General features: G+C 43.9%; 1 protein-coding gene across 1 annotated transcript; it reads right to left on the reverse strand.

Moving 5' to 3' along the window:
* Nucleotides 1–2,798: 2,798 nt before the first annotated feature.
* LOC120027063 (dispanin subfamily A member 2b-like) lies at nt 2,799–3,909 on the reverse strand. Its single transcript, XM_038971910.1, has 2 exons — nt 3,652–3,909; nt 2,799–3,365 (listed from the first exon to the last, which is right to left on the reverse strand). The coding sequence occupies exons 1-2, from the start codon at nt 3,877–3,879 to the stop codon at nt 3,213–3,215; spliced, it is 381 nt and encodes a 126-aa protein (XP_038827838.1). The 5' UTR covers nt 3,880–3,909; the 3' UTR covers nt 2,799–3,212.
* Nucleotides 3,910–17,009: the final 13,100 nt, after the last annotated feature.

The raw sequence follows: 17,009 nt of genomic DNA on the forward strand, positions 1-17,009 counted from the left end.
AAACACCTACCTCTGAAACTGGATCCTGGACTTCCTGAGGGCAGAAATGAAATTTGGAGGGCAGAAATGATTACATATTAAAGCATTGGACCTCTCACTAAAGGCTTCAGGCTCACCCCCATGTTGAAGAATGGCATTTTTCCCTTCATTTAGATGACAAGCTATCACTTTTGGTTATTTGATAATGAAATCAACTCCAAAATATTGCTATTTTTAAAACAAGCCTTCGAAAACTGGTTGCAATTTCAGTTTAATCCACCAGAAAATACACATAAAATATTATGGTTCAACTCAAATATACTAATAGATTTTTTTTTAATTAATGCAAAAAATGACACATGCAGTTAACAAAAATATATGGAAATGTCTGCTCTATCCAAAATGACAAAATGATTGCAGCATTACTGCAAACAAGGAAGAGGCAAGTGGAAAGGGGAGAAAGTAAGGAACTTATTTGTCGGCCCAGCGTTGAAGGCCAAAATTGGCAAAATAAAATTGTGATAAACAAAACAGTATGCCAGTTTCATTTAAGGACCAAAGAATTTACAGCTGTGCCATACAGGTTGCAAAATATTTGGGAGGAGATTTTCAATGTACCGATTCCATGGCACATGGTTTATGAACTGATACACAAAATGAGGCCAGATTCAAAATGTAGAGATTTTCCATTTAAATTATTATACACATTTCTTGCAACCAGTAGAATGTTATATATATGAGGGATACAACCATCCCAGCTCTGCACATTTTGCTGCGAAGAGACAGAATCATTAGATCACTTGTTGTGGTACTTCCCATATGAAGCTTGTTTTTGGTCGCAGGTTCAGGAATGGCTGAAAAACATTTACATTTACTCCATTTACTTGGCGCTAACTTTGCAAATAGCACTGCTGGGTGATTTGAAAAGTAATTCAATCGATCAATAATATAAGGATACTCTTAGCAAAATATGTTATCTTTAATTTACAATCTGTATAACCTATGAGAATATAAAGGTTCAGAACTTTTGTGAAACATCACAGCACACTGGAAAATATATGGCAGCTATAAATCTTCAGAGATAGATGGGAGGGTTTGAGGTTAGCTGAAGGCTGGGATTAAAAACAAACAAAAGATAACTAATGTAAAATATCCTGTGTCCGTAAAATGTATATACTGTAGTATGTATAAGCTTCAAGTAGAAGCCTAAGTATTGTTGTCAATTAGTTTAATCCAATTAGGGGAGGTTTGAAAGGGTTAGGAAAATAATATATATTTACAAAAAAATATATACTTGGGATTGTAAATGATGCAGATAATTACACTGATAGAAGCCACAATCTATCTGCAATATTAAAGCTGATATACCCCCTAAGAAAACTATTATATACAGTACCAGTCAAAAGTTTGGACACACCTATTCATTCAAGTGTTTTTCTTTATTTGTACTATTTTCTACATTGTAGAATAATAGTGAAGACATAAACTATGAAATAACAGATATAGAATCATGTAGTAACCAAAAAAGTGTTAAACTTAGCCACCCAAAGTAGTCACCCTTTGCCTTGATGACAGCTTTGCACACTCTTGGCATAAGAACATGTTGCCATAGTCTCCTACGTCTTTTAGTGTCACGCCCTGATCTGTTTCACCTGTCCTTGTCTCCACCCCCCTCCAGGTGTCACCCATCTTCCCCATTTTCCCTTGGGTACTTATACCTGTGTTTTCTGTCTATCTGTATGAGTTTGTTTTGTTCCTCAAACCTACCAGCGTGTACCCCCTTTCTCCTGCCTTGTCTATTTTCCTGGTTTTGACCTTTCTTCCTGCCCTGACCCAGCCTGCCGTCCTGTACCTTTGCCCTCTACTCTGGATTACCGATCTCTGCCTGCCCTGACCTTGAGCCTGCCTGCCGTCCTGTACCTTTGCCTTCCCGTGTTCGAATGAATAAACTTTTGTTACTTCGACACTGTCTGCACCTGGGTCTTACCGTCAAACGTGATATTTAGACCAGAAAGGGCCCAGAACTCTGCAGGCTTTTGAGCTTTGCAAGGAGCCTGAAAATGACCCAACTCCCACTTGATTTATTTTTAGCTTTGTCCCAATCATCTGATCAGGATCATCACTCTACTGATTTGTTTTCCTTAAAGAACTATACTGACAAGATGAAATCTGTCTGAATCCCTATACAAATGCATCCTTGTTTACAAGCCCTGCTGCCTCCTTCCTCCCCATCTTGAAGTAAACAATCTCTGTGTGTAAATGGATAAAGTCTTCAGCTATTGCTTTCACCAATCCAACTCTGTCAGATTAGGCAGGGAGAAAGATAGAAGGAATGATAAATGTAAGTATTTTAACAGGGCCATGAATTGAATAGTGTTTTTTTTTACCCATCAAACCTACACAACATATTTCTCCAGAGGGAAAATAATGATAGTAAGCGATTCAAGAATACTGTGACACAGCCAGCCAGGGATTCCTGGTGACATAGCTTGTCTCCAGAAACCAGGCCTGGACTTTAACTGCTGGAAATTCCACATTTACAACACCTGTTTACAATTTTTATCAGAGTAATAAGTAAAAAAATACATAATACAGTTCATTCTTGGGGTTGTTTTTAAACTTTATTTAACTAGGCAAGTGAGTTTAGAACAAATTCTTATTTTCAATGACGGCCTAGGAACGGTGGGTTAACTGCCTTGTTCAGGGGCAGAACGACTGATTTTTACCTTGTCAGCTCAGGGATTCGATCTAGCAACCTTTCGGTTACAAGTCCAACGCTCTAACCACTAGGATACCTGCCACCCATGTTCATGGCCCTCAGATTAAGTAAACAGTTTAATTGCAGACAGAGCCAAGTTCTGTTATGCCAAATAGATACATAGCCATTTGCATTTTTTTCTTGTTAAGTGACTGTATATCTATATATTATGAGTCTCACAGAAACAGTTAACATCCATTAACAGCTATAAAAACTCAAATGTAATGCATTTACAATTTAAAAAAAATTATTGATAAAAAATAACATTTGAATGGAACTTCAGCAGAATCATCTTGTATCCTTAAAACAAAAAACTAAAGTCCAAATAAGCTCTGGTACACAGGGCTGAAGGAACTTCTGTGGTGTGTGTTTAAGAGATGAGCCGAAATGTATCAGGACACAATCCTAGAGAGGTGTGTAACATCTGGCTAGGCTCCAAATGAACACGTTTTACAAAAGCAAAGATTGGAACTACTCAGTGTGCAATTTGGTAGATGATACCATAGGTGATGAGGCAGGAGAGCAGCCCGGCGATTAACAGGGTCAGGGTCACAACATTATAGCAGCGTGCTGTCTTCCCGTGTTGTCTTGCTCCCTCCAAGTCTCCAACCATCTTCCTATCCCTGGACTGGAAAACAAAATGTAGAATAATTGATATTATATAATCATTCATATGTTGCTGATTGTGTTTATGTAGCTATGCATATTAGTTAGCAACATGCATACAACACAACATTTTTATAACAGTGTGATGACAAGAAAACATTTTTTTTATTTTTTTTTTATTGTTACACTGTCCTCCTTCCATTGTTCAAGGTTGGTCGCCTATATAATAACTTGCTCAACTTCAAAATCCAGACAATACAAGCCCCACAACAGACAATGTTATATGAAGTACTATAATTCCAACTCACCTTTATGGAGAAATACACCGCTAACATTCCGAGACAGCATGGGTTGCCGTACACGAGGCTGCAAATTGACCAGATAATGTGATCCCTGGGCTGAGGCACAACGGGCTGGGGCAGTCCCAAGACGGCGGTATGTTCGAACTTGGACGCTCTATGAGGGTCTTCACGACGCATATACTCATTTCCTTTCAATGGGACAAACTCTGGTTGAAACGATGGTGGTTGAGCCATGGCAAGCGAGTAGAACTTATTTAGCTTAGTATTAAACAATACACAAAGCTTCTCGGGCAAACGAAAAAGAGAGAGCCGAAGATACGTTTCGTTTGTGAGGAAAGGTGTAGGTAAAAAAAGCCTATATAGCAGGAGGAGTGGCGAAGGTTGCAGGCATAAGCACTGTTTCCAGTAAATTTGCAAATGTTGATTTCCAGAGCCTCTCTTGCTCAATAGGGGAGGGTTGTCTAATTTTTTTTTTGCTTTTGGGAGTTTAAACCAGTCAAACCATAACCTAAACGGATCAAATTGAAATGAAACGTAAAAATCCGTTTAGGTTATGGTTTGACTGGTTTGACTGGTTTAAACTCCCAAAAGTTAAAAAAAAAAGTTAGACAACCCTCCCCTATTGAGCAAGAGAGGCTCTGGAAATCAACATTTGCAAATTCACTGGAAACAGTGCTTATGCCTGCAACCTTATATACAGTATATCACAAAAGTGAGTACACCCCTCACATTTTTGTAAATATTTGAGTATATCTTTTCATGTGACAACACTGAAGAAATGACACTTTGCTACAATGTAAAGTAGTGAGTGTACAGCTTGTATAAGTGTAAATTTGCTGTCCCCTCAAAATAACTCAAACAGCCATTAATGTCTAAACCGCTGGCAACAAAAGTGAGTACACCCCTAAGTGAAAATGTCCAAATTGGGCCCAAGTGTCAATATTTTGTGTGGCCACCATCATTTTCCAACACTGCCTTAACCCTCTTGGGCATGGAGTTCACCAGAGCTTCACAGGTTGCCACTGGAGACATCACGGAGCTGGTGGATGTTAGAGACCTTGCACTCCTCCACTTTCCGTTTGAGGATGCCCCACAGATGCTCAATAGGGTTTAGGTCTGGAGACATGCTTGGCCAGTCCATCACCTTTACCCTCAGCTTCTTTAGCAAGGCAGTGGTCGTCTTGGGGTCGTTATCATGTTGGAATACTGCCCTGCGGCCCAGTCGCCGAAGGGAGGGGATCATGCTCTGCTTCAGTATGTCACAGTACATGTTGGCATTCATGGTTCCCTCAATGAACTGTAGCTCCCCAGTGCCGGCAGCACTCATGCAGCCCCAGACCATGACACTCCCACCACCATGCTTGACTGTAGGCAAGACACACTTGTCTTTGTACTCCTCACCTGGTTGCCGCCACACACGCTTGACACCATCTGAACCAAATAAGTTTATCTTGGTCTCATCAGACCACAGGACACGGTTCCAGTAATCCATGTCCTTCGTCTGCTTGTCTTCAGCAAACTGTTTGCGTGCTTTCTTGTGCATCATTTTTAGAAGAGGCTTCCTTCTGGGACGACAGCCATGCAGACCAATTTGATGCAGTGTACGGCGTATGGTCTGAGCACTGACAGGCTGACCGCCCACCCCTCAACCTCTGCAGCAATGCTGGCAGCACTCATACGTCTATTTCCCAAAGACAACCTCTGGATATGACGCTGACCACGTGCACTCAACTTCCTTGGTCGACCATGGCGAGGCCTGTTCTGAGTGGAACCTGTCCAGTTAAACCGCTGTATGGTCTTGGCCACCGTGCTGCAGCTCAGTTTCAGGGTCTTGGTAATCTTCTTATAGCCCAGGCCATCTTTATGTAGAGCAACAACTCTTTTTTTCAGATCCTCAGAGAGTTCTTTGCCATGAGGTGCCATGTTGAACTTCCAGTGACCAGTCAGTATGAGGGAGTGTGAGAGCGATGACACCAAATTTAACACACCTGCTCCCCATTCACACCTGAGACCTTGTAACATTAACGAGTCACATGACACCGGGAAGGGAAAATGGCTAATTGGACCCAATTTGGACATTTTCACTTAGGGGTGTACTCACTTTTGTTGCCAGCGGTTTAGACATTAATGGCTGTGTGTTGAGTTATTTTGAGGGCACAGCAAATTTACACTGTTATACAAGCTGTACACTCACTACTTTACATTGTAGCAAAGTGTCATTTCTTCAGTGTTGTCACATGAAAAGATATACTCTAATATTTACAAAAATGTGAGGGGTGTACTCACTTTTGTGATATACTGTGTGTATATACACTGCTCAAAAAAATAAAGGGAACACTTAAACAACACAATGTAACTCCAAGTCAATCACACTTCTGTGAAATCAAACTGTCCACTTAGGAAGCAACACTGATTGACAATAAATTTCACATGCTGTTGTGCAAATGGAATAGACAAAAGGTGGAAATTATAGGCAATTAGTAAGACACCCCCAAAAAAGGAATGGTTCTGCAGGTGGTGACCACAGACCACTTCTCAGTTCCTATGCTTCCTGGCTGATGTTTTGGTCACTTTTGAATGCTGGCGGTGCTTTCACTCTAGTGGTAGCATGAGACGGAGTCTACAACCCACACAAGTGGCTCAGGTAGTGCAGTTCATCCAGGATGGCACATCAATGCGAGCTGTGGCAAAAAGGTTTGCTGTGTCTGTCAGCGTAGTGTCCAGAGCATGGAGGCGCTACCAGGAGACAGGCCAGTACATCAGGAGACGTGGAGGAGGCCGTAGGAGGGCAACAACCCAGCAGCAGGACCGCTACCTCCGCCTTTGTGCAAGGAGGTGCACTGCCAGAGCCCTGCAAAATGACCTCCAGCAGGCCACAAATGTGCATGTGTCAGCATATGGTCTCACAAGGGGTCTGAGGATCTCATCTCGGTACCTAATGGCAGTCAGGCTACCTCTGGCGAGCACATGGAGGGCTGTGCGGCCCCACAAAGAAATGCCACCCCACACCATGACTGACCCACCGCCAAACCGGTCATGCTGGAGGATGTTGCAGGCAGCAGAACGTTCTCCACGGCGTCTCCAGACTCTGTCACATGTGCTCATGTGCTCAGTGTGAACCTGCTTTCATCTGTGAAGAGCACAGGGTGCCAGTGGCGAATTTGCCAATCTTGGTGTTCTCTGGCAAATGCCAAACGTCCTGCACGGTGTTGGGCTGTAAGCACAACCCCCACCTGTGGACGTCGGGCCCTCATACCACCCTCATGGAGTCTGTTTCTGACCGTTTGAGCAGACACATGCACATTTGTGGCCTGCTGGAGGTCATTTTGCAGGGCTCTGGCAGTGCTCCTCCTTGCATAAAGGCGGAGGTAGCGGTCCATCTGCTGGGTTGTTGCCCTCCTACGGCCTCCTCCACGTCTCCTGATGTACTGGCCTGTCTCCTGGTAGCGCCTCCATGCTCTGGACACTACGCTGACAGACACAGCAAACCTTCTTGCCACAGCTCGCATTGATGTGCCATCCTGGATGAACTGCACTACCTGAGCCACTTGTGTGGGTTGTAGACTCCGTCTCATGCTACCACTAGAGTGAAAGCACCGCCAGCATTCAAAAGTGACCAAAACATCAGCCAGGAAGCATAGGAACTGAGAAGTGGTCTGTGGTCACCACCTGCAGAACCATTCCTTTTTTGGGGGTGTCTTACTAATTGCCTATAATTTCCACCTTTTGTCTATTCCATTTGCACAACAGCATGTGAAATTTATTGTCAATCAGTGTTACTTCCTAAGTGGACAGTTTGATTTCACAGAAGTGTGATTGACTTGGAGTTACATTGTGTTGTTTAAGTGTTCCCTTTATTTTTTTGAGCAGTGTATATATATATATATATATATATATATATATATATATATACAGTGGGGAGAACAAGTATTTGATACACTGCCGATTTTGCAGGTTTTCCTACTTACAAAGCATGTAGAGGTCTGTAATTTTTATCATAGGTACACTTCAACTGTGAGAGACGGAATCTAAAACAAAAATCCAGAAAATTTGCATTTTATTGCATGACATTAGTATTTGATACATCAGAAAAGCAGAACTTAATATTTGGTACAGAAACCTTTGTTTGCAATTACAGAGATCAGACGTTTCCTGTAGTTCTTGACCAGGTTTGCACACACTGCAGCAGGGATTTTGGCCCACTCCTCCATACAGACCTTCTCCAGATCCTTCAGGTTTCGGGGCTGTCGCTGGGCAATACGGACTTTCAGCTCCCTCCAGATATTTTCTATTGGGTTCAGGTCTGGAGACTGGCTAGGCCACTCCAGGACCTTGAGATGCTTCTTACGGAGCCACTCCTTAGTTGCCCTGGCTGTGTTTCGGGTCGTTGTCATGCTGGAAGACCCAGCCACGACCCATCTTCAATGCTCTTACTGAGGGAAGGAGGCTGTCGGCCAAGATCTCGTGATACATGGCCCCGTCCATCCTCCCCTCAATACGGTGCAGTCGTCCTGTCCCCTTTGCAGAAAAGCATCCCCAAAGAATGATGTTTCCACCTCCATGCTTCACGGTTGGGATGGTGTTCTTGGGGTTGTACTCATCCTTCTTCTTCCTCCAAACACGGGGAGTGGAGTTTAGACCAAAAAGCTCTATTTTTGTCTCATCAGACCGCATGACCTTCTCCCATTCCTCCTCTGGATCATCCAGATGGTCATTGGCAAACTTCAGACGGGCCTGGACATGCGCTGGCTTGAGCAGGGGGACCTTGCGGGCGCTGCAGGATTTGATGATTGAGTTGGAGGCGTGCATTGCCACGCAGACATGGGTGAACAGGGAGTACAGCAGGGGGCTGATTACGCACCCTTGTGTGGCCACAGTGTTGAGGATCAGCAAAGTGGAAATGTTGTTTCCTACCTTCACCACCTGGGGGCGGCCCGTCAGGAAGTCCAGGACCCAATTGCACAGGATGGGGTTGAGACCCAGGGCCCCAAGCTTAATGAAGAGCTTGGAGGGTACTATGGTGTTGAATGCTGAGCTGTAGTCAATGAACAGCATTCTTACATAGGTATTCCTCTTGTCCAGATGGGATAGAGCGGTGTGCAGTGTCATGGCGATTGCATCATCTGTGGACCTATTGGGGCAGTATGCAAATTGAAGTGGGTCTAGGGTGGAAGGTAAGGTGGACGTGATATGATCCTTGACTAATCTCTCAAAGCACTTCATGATGACAAAAGGGAGTGCTACAGGTCGATAGTAATTTAGTTCAGTTACCTTTGCCTTCTTGGGTACAGGAACAATGGTGGCCATCTTGAAGCATGTGGGGACAGCAGACTGGGACAGGGAGAGATTGAATTTGTCCTTAAACACACCAGCCAGCTGGTCTGCGCATGCCCTGAGGACGCGGCTAGGGATGCCGTCTGGTCCGGCAGCCTTACGAGGGTTAACACGTTTAAATGTCTTACTCACATCAGCTACGGAGAAGGAGAGGGAGAGCCCGCAGTCCTTGGTAGTGACCGCGTCGGTGGCACTGCACTGTATTATCCTCAAAGCGGGCAAAGAAGGTGTTTAGTTTGGGTGGTGTGCACGCCTCCAAAGTCTGACCAGAAGGCCGCTCCGTCTACCTTTTCTGTGGCGACGTTGTTTTTGGTCGGCCTCTGGAATCAGATCAAATGCCCTGGGTGGTGGTGGATCCGCTTTGGGAAAGTTGTATTCCTGGTCGTAATGTTGGTAAGTTGACGCCGCTCTGATATCCAATAGTTCTTCCCAGGTGTATGTAATAACACTTAAGATTATCTGGGCTAACAATGTAAGAAATAATACATAAAATAACAAAATACTGCAGAGTTTCCTAAGGACTACATGTCCTGGAAGAGCCAGAGCTGGAATGCTTTTTGCTCCAGTATATGAAGGGACAATGATGTCCAGATCCACATACTTATTCTTGATACAGAAATTGGCAAGTCTTTTTCTAAGAAAGAAGCCCTGCGCATTTAACAATAGATCAAAATGTAATCTAAAACACCCTTCCTGACAGCACATCAAACATGAGACTCGTAAAATGTTGGGGTTAGTGAAAAATATGTTGTTAGTTCCTTTTGTAAATTGTCCTTCTCCCTTGAGGCTGAGCTAACAATTGCGGATCATTGGCTTGCATCTGTTTGAGCCAGTCAGAATCTCAGTACCTCCGATGCTGTCAAGATCTTAGTCCTCAATGGCAAAAGCTAACATTCTTTGCCAGAACTCGACATTGGTCCCTCAAATCAAATGTTATTGGTCACATACACATGGTTAGCAGATGTTAATGTAAGTATAGCTAAATGCTTGTGGAAAAAACAATGTAAGAAATAATACATATGAGAACAAATTACTGCAAAGTTTCCTAAGGACTTGAAGCGAGGCTATCATCTCTTTTGGCACCATCTTGCTGTGTCTGTTCTGACCCTGTTCTGCCTTGCACCACCATGGATGAGCACACATGTTTAAGTCTCCAGCCTCCAAGGACTCTGGTCTCCGGGCATAGCGGAAGTTGACTCACCATCAGATAGTGCTGCCGCACTCTTCATCTGAACTACTACTTTTCCTTTAAATGGCTCACTTAATTTTGTAGTATGCACCGGTCTGACCTGTTAATGGGTACTCAATAAAGTAACAACACAGTGTGGTCAAAGAGTAACATAGTTGTAGTCACAATCTGGTTACCTATAACTACAAACATAGTTATGTTTGGGGCTTTTACATATTCACTTCTTTCCAGTTATCGTCTAAACTACCCACAATGCCCTATTTCTCAACGTCATATGGAGAATTTACTCCGTGTTAGCTAGCTCGAGCTGGCTAACGTCAGCCACTAGTGTTGGTAGTAGTTAGCTACAATCCACCAATCATGACGAGGTGTGATGTAAACAACCAATCAGATTCCCCACAGGTGGGGGACCCATGATCCTGCTCAGCTGCTCCAGTCCAGGCAGCTCTGACTACTAAACTACTGGCAGGATTTCCTCTGGCTCAAAAGGAAAGTGTAAAATCAAGCCTTCTTTGGTAGCTAACTCAGCCATCACTCGGTAATCATCCGCTCTCTCTATTTTATATCTGCTGGCTTTTTTTGTGTTCTGTGGGTTCCTGCCTGTGCTAGACTAGTTGGTGGTGTTCTGTGGCTTACTACTTAGCTATGTTGACCATGGTGGTTGGTTAGCTAGGCTAGTTAGATGGCTAGGCTAGCTAGCAGGCTAAAATAACTAACTTTAGCTGGCTGTCTTGCTGTCTTGCTGTCTAAGATACAGTAGCTGCATATTTATAATTTTTTTATTTCACCTTTATTTAACCAGGTAGGCTAGTTGAGAACAAGTTCTCATTTGCAACTGTGACCTGGCCAAGATAAAGCAAAGCAGTTTGACACATACAACAACACAGAGTTACACATGGAATAAACAAACATACAATCAATAATACAGTAGAACAATCTATAAACAACATGTGCAAATGAGGTAGGATAAGAGAGGTAAGGCAATAAATAGGCCATGGTGGCGAAGTAATTACAATATAGCAATTAAACACTGGAATGGTAGGGTGTGCAGAAGATGAATATGCAAGTAGAGATACTGGGGTGCAAAGGAGCAAGATAAATAAATAAATACAGTATGGGGATGAGGTAGATTGGATGGGCTATTTACAGATGCGCTATGTACAGGTGCAGTGATCTGTGAGCTGCTCTGACAGCTGGTGCTTAAAGCTAGTGAGGGAGGTAAGAGTCTCCAGCTTTAGTGATTTTTGCAGTTCGTTCCAGTCATTGGCAGCAGAGAATTAGAAGGAGAGGCGGCCAAAGGAAGAATTGGCTTTGGGGGTGACCAGTGAGATATACCTGCTGGAGCGCGTGCTACGGGTGGGTGCTGCTATGGTGACCAGTGAGCTGAGATAAGTCGGGGCTTTACCTAACAGAGACTTGTAGATGACCTGGAGCCAGTGGGTTTGGCGACGAGTATGAACCGAGGGCCAGCCAACGAGAGCATACAGGTCGCAGTGGTGGGTAGTATATGGGGCTTTGGAGACAAAACGGATGGCACTGTGATAGACTGCATCCAATTTGTTGAGTAGAGTGTTGGAGGCTATTTTGTAAATGACATCGTCGAGGATGGTCAGTTTTACGAGGGTATGTTTGGCAGCATGAGTGAAGGATGCTTTGTTGCGAAATAGGAAGCCGATTCTAGATTTAATTTTGGATTGGAGATGTTTAATGTCTAGAAGGAGAGTTTACAGTCTAACCAGACATCTAGGTATTTGTAGTTGTCCACATATTCTAAGTCAGAACCGTCCAGAGTAGTGATGCTGGACGGGCGGGCAGGTGCAGGCAGCGAACGGTTGAAGAGCATGCATTTAGTTTTACTTGCATTTAAGAGCAGTTGGAGGCCACGGAAGGAGAGTTGTATGGCATTGAAGCTCATCTGGAGGTTTGTTAACACAGTGTCCAAAGAAGGGCCAGAGGTATACAGAATGATGTCGTCTGCATAGAGGTGGATCAAAGAATCACCAGCAGCGAGAGCGACATCATTGATGTATACAGAGAAGAGAGTCGGCCTGACAATTGAACCCCGTGGCACCCCCATAGAGACTGCCAGAGGTCCGGACAACAGGCCCTCCGATTTGACATACTGAACTCTATCGGAGAAGTAGTTGGTGAACCAGGCGAGGCAATGATTTGAGAAACCAAGGCTGAGTCTGCCAATAAGAATGTTGTGATTGACAGAGTCGAAAGCCTTATATACCGGTAACATTATCTGATAACTGGTTAGATGGCGTTATGTATTTCCAAAGCGTTGGTTTATTTTAATGTAACTGTAAGCTAGGTGTTGATAGCAACCGGCTGACTCATGCGTCCACATCACCAACAAACTAGCATGGTCCAAGCACAGCAAGACAGTTGTGAAAAGGGCACGACAAGACCTATTCCCCCTCAGGAGACTGAAAAGATTTGGCATGGGTCCTCAGATCCTCAAAATATTTTACAGCTGCACCATCAAGAGCATCCTGACTGGTTGCATCACTGCCTGGTATGGCAACTGCTCGGCCTCCGACCGCAAGACACTACAGAGGGTAGTGCGTATGGTCCAGTACACCACCAGGGTCAAGTTTCCTGCCATCCAGGACCTCTATATCAGGTGGTGTCAGGGAATGGCCCTAAACATTGTCAAAGACTCCAGCCACTCTAGTCATAGACTGTCCTCTCTGCTACCGCACGGCAAAGGGTAACGGAGCGCCAAGTCTAGGTCCAAGAGGCTTCTAAACAGCTTCTACCCCCAAGCCATATTGCTCCTGAACAGCTAATAAAATGGCTACCAAGACGATTTGCATTGCGACCTCCCCCCACCACCCACCTGTCAAGCTCGTTGTAACGTTGAAGAGAGGAAGACCAAGGCGCAGCGTGAAATTAATACATTCTTGATTTATTAAACAAAGACGAAAAACACTAAACAAACTTACAAAACAACAAAACGAACGTGACGCTATATAACGAAAGTGCAGACACAAGCAACCAACGTATAGACAATAACCCACAACCCATAATACAAAACAGGCTACCTAAATATGGGTCCCAATCAGAGACAACGCAAAACACCTGTCTCTGATTGAGAACCATATCAGGCCAAACACAGAAATAGACAAACCAGACAAACAACATAGAATGCCCACACAGATCACACCCTGACCAACCACAACATAAAACATACAAAGCAAACTCTGGTCAGGGCGTGACACCACCCTCTTCTAAGCTGCTGCTACTCTCTGTTATTATCTATGCATGGTCACTTTAACAACTCTACCTACATGTATATAATTACCTCAATTACCTCGACACCGGTGCCCCCTGCAACATTGACACATTGACTCTGTACCGGTACCCCCTATACATAGCCCCGCTATTGTTATCTCTTACTCTTTTAGTGATTTTCTTAAAACTGCATTGTTGGTTAATAAAGGCTTGTAAGTAAGCATTTCACTGTGAGGTTTACACCTGTTGTATTCGGCGCATGTGACAAATACAATTTTGATTTGAAACCGGTGTGCCTGGCACCAACTACCATACCTCGTTCAACGACACATCTTTTGTCTTGTCCATTCAAACTTAGAAGGGCTCACATATACAATCCATGTCTCAATGGTCTCAAGCAATAAAAATCCTTCTTTAACCTGTCTCCTCCCCTTCATCTACACCGATTGAAGTGGATTTAACAGGTGACATCAATAAGGGATCATAAACTCAGTAAAAAAGAAACGTCCCTTTTCAGGACTCTGTCTTTCAAAGATAATTCATAGAATTCCAAATAACTTCACAGATCTTCATTGTAAAGGGTTTAAACACTATTTCCCATGCTTGTTCAATGAACCATAAACAATGAATGAACATGCACCTGTGGAACGGTCGTTAAGACACTAACAGCTTACAGACAGTAGGCAATTAAGATCACAGTTATGAAAACTTAGGACACTAAAGAAGCCTTTCTACTGACTCTGAAAAACACCAAAAGAAAGATGCCCAGGGTCCCTGCTCATCTGCGTGAACGTGCCTTAGGCATGCTGCAAGGAGGCATGAGGACTGCAGATGTGGCCAGGGCAATAAATTGCAATTTCCATACTGTGAGACACCTAAGACAGTGCTACAGGGAGACAGGACGGACAGTTGATCGTCCTCGCAGTGGCAGACCACGTGTAACAACACCTGCATAGGATCGGTACATCCGAACATCACACCTGCAGGACAGGTACAGGATGGCAACAACAACTGCCCGAGTTACACCAGGAACACACAATCCCTCCATCAGTGCTCAGACTGTCCGCAATAGGCTGAGAGAGGCTGGACTGAGGGCTTTGTTGGCCTGTTGAAAGGCAGGTCCTCACCAGACATCACCAGCAACAATGTCGCCTATGGGCACAAACCCACCATCGGTGGGCCAGACAGGACCGGCAAAAAGTGCTCTTCACTGACGAGTCGCGGTTTTGTCTCACCGGTCGGATTTTCGTTGATCGTCGAAGGAATGAGCGTTACACCGAGGCCTGTATTCTTGAGTGGGATCAATTTGGAGGTGGAAGGTCCGTCATGGTCAGCATTATCGGACTGAGCTTGTTGTCATTGCAGGCAATCTCAACACTGTGCGTTACAGGGAAGACATCCTCCTCCCTCATGTGGTACCCTTCCTGCAGGCTCATCCTGACATGACCCTCCAGCATGAAAATGTCACCAGCCATACTGCTCGTTCTGTGTGTGATTTCCTGCAAGACAGGAATGTCAGTGTTCTGCCATGGCCAGGGAAGAGCCCGGATCTCAATCCCATTGAGCACATCTGGGACCTGTTGGATCGGAGGGTGAGGGCAAGGGCCATTCCCCCCAGAAATGTCCGGGAACTTACAGGTGCCTTGGTGGAAGAGTGGGGTAAAATCTCACAGCAAGAACTGGCAAATCTGGTGCAGTCCATGAGGAGGAGATGCACTGCATTACTTAATGCAGCTTGTGGCCACACCAGATACTGACTGTTACTTTTGATTTTGACCCCCCCTTTGTTCAGGGACACATTATTCCATTTATGTTAGTCACATGTCTGTGGAACTTGTTCAGTTTATGTCTCAGTTGTTGAATCTTGTTATTTCATACAAATATTTACACATGTTAAGTTTGCTGAAAATAAACGCAGTTGACAGTAAGAGGACGTTTCTTTTTTTGCTGAGCTTAGCTTTTTTGTAGACTTTTGCCTGTGCGCGGCGCCTCCAAAACTGAATCTATCAGCACTTCACTCCGTGTTCATAGCCCCCCTGCCAGGCTGTGTTACTGCGATGTGGGACATAGGATTCCTATTTATTTGTGCCATTAGCAGCTATGAAACAAAAGAGCAGAAATACTTTGAAAACAGCTACTGCAGCAATTTTCTTACCCTAACTCGCACGTGCTCATACTTAACTTTTGACTTTTTGTTCACGAATGTAATGCTTGCACAGTAGAGCATTACAATTGACCACCCGCCAACGTGGCTGGTGAAATATACATTTTTACCCGGCAATACCTTAATCTACTCGCAGGTGGCGGGTGTTCACTTCATGCCCTGCTTGAAACTCAGAAGAATAATTTGCCTTTTGAGCTTCATGCATTTTAGCAAACTGCAAACGGAACACAGTTGTCTAATGTGGCATTTTCTGATACACATCTACTTCTTGTCGAAAACATTATGCAGCAGACCTAATGAGGTTAGGAAATAAACATTCACCCATAGTCTCTTCCTCCTATTAGCCCCGATCTGGATCATCTCACGCTACTCATCTGCTTTCATTACAAACTATACTGACAAGAGGAAATCCCTTTAAAATGCAGCCTTGTTACAAGTGCTTCTGCTTCCTTCACATCTTGAAGTAAGTAATCAGTGTGTATAAATAGATAAAGTCTCCAGCTACCAATCCAACTTTGTCAGATCAGGCAGGTGAAAGGACAGAAGGAATGATACATTTAAGTATTTTAACATGAGTTGAATAGTGTTTTTTCTACCCATCAAATCTTCTCAGCGTATTGCTCCAGACGGAAAAGAGATGATAGGAAGCTGTTCAATGCACTCACTGTAAGAAATGTGCTTTTTAAACTAAGTTTGTATGATGAATGAGTATATCATCTATAATCCTGAGACCAGGGGGAAAAAATGTACTTTTTGTTCCACCAGCCACTGTGGCAGGTAGATGAAAAAAATCTGCCAGCAACTCAGATTTTTACCAGCCACATTTTTTTTGTGACATACATACATAAAAAAACACACAAAAAACAGATGACCATGCTTTGTAATGTTTATAAAACAATAAATGTTGGTCAATTTCATTTCCATTTTTGTGACATGAGTGAAATATCAGAGACAAAATGTTCAGCTGCCCCTGGTTACCATAGTAACGGGGCCACAAGTCCTGTCACCTGTGTCTCCGGTCATGTCTCCACTTGATACTTACATGCGAATTCTGCTATCAGAATACGAAGATTGCATTGAAAACACGGGTCTGGATGCACAAAAGTGGATTTGTGGTCTGATTGTGTTCAGATCTGGCTGGCCACTTCAGGAGGTGGTCAGGAATTCATTGTGTACAGATTTCTCATCAGTCTGGATGAAATCAAGTTTCCAAAAGCGCATACAGTGGGCAGTGTCATCAGCACCCCTCACACAAGTCTCCAGAAAACTTGTGTTTCGCGACCAAGAGGCACCTTTTCATTATAACGGTGGAGGAAATACGTCCTAGTGTGTGAGGAACGTGTTTGCTAGCCTCATAAATGCTAGCCAACTAGCTAAAAAATATATATAATGTTTGGCTAGAGTTATGCCAACCCGTATACAATCCCTTTAGCGTTG

The sequence above is a fragment of the Salvelinus namaycush genome, chromosome 2, assembly GCF_016432855.1.
Source record: "Salvelinus namaycush isolate Seneca chromosome 2, SaNama_1.0, whole genome shotgun sequence".
NCBI lineage: Eukaryota > Metazoa > Chordata > Actinopteri > Salmoniformes > Salmonidae > Salvelinus > Salvelinus namaycush.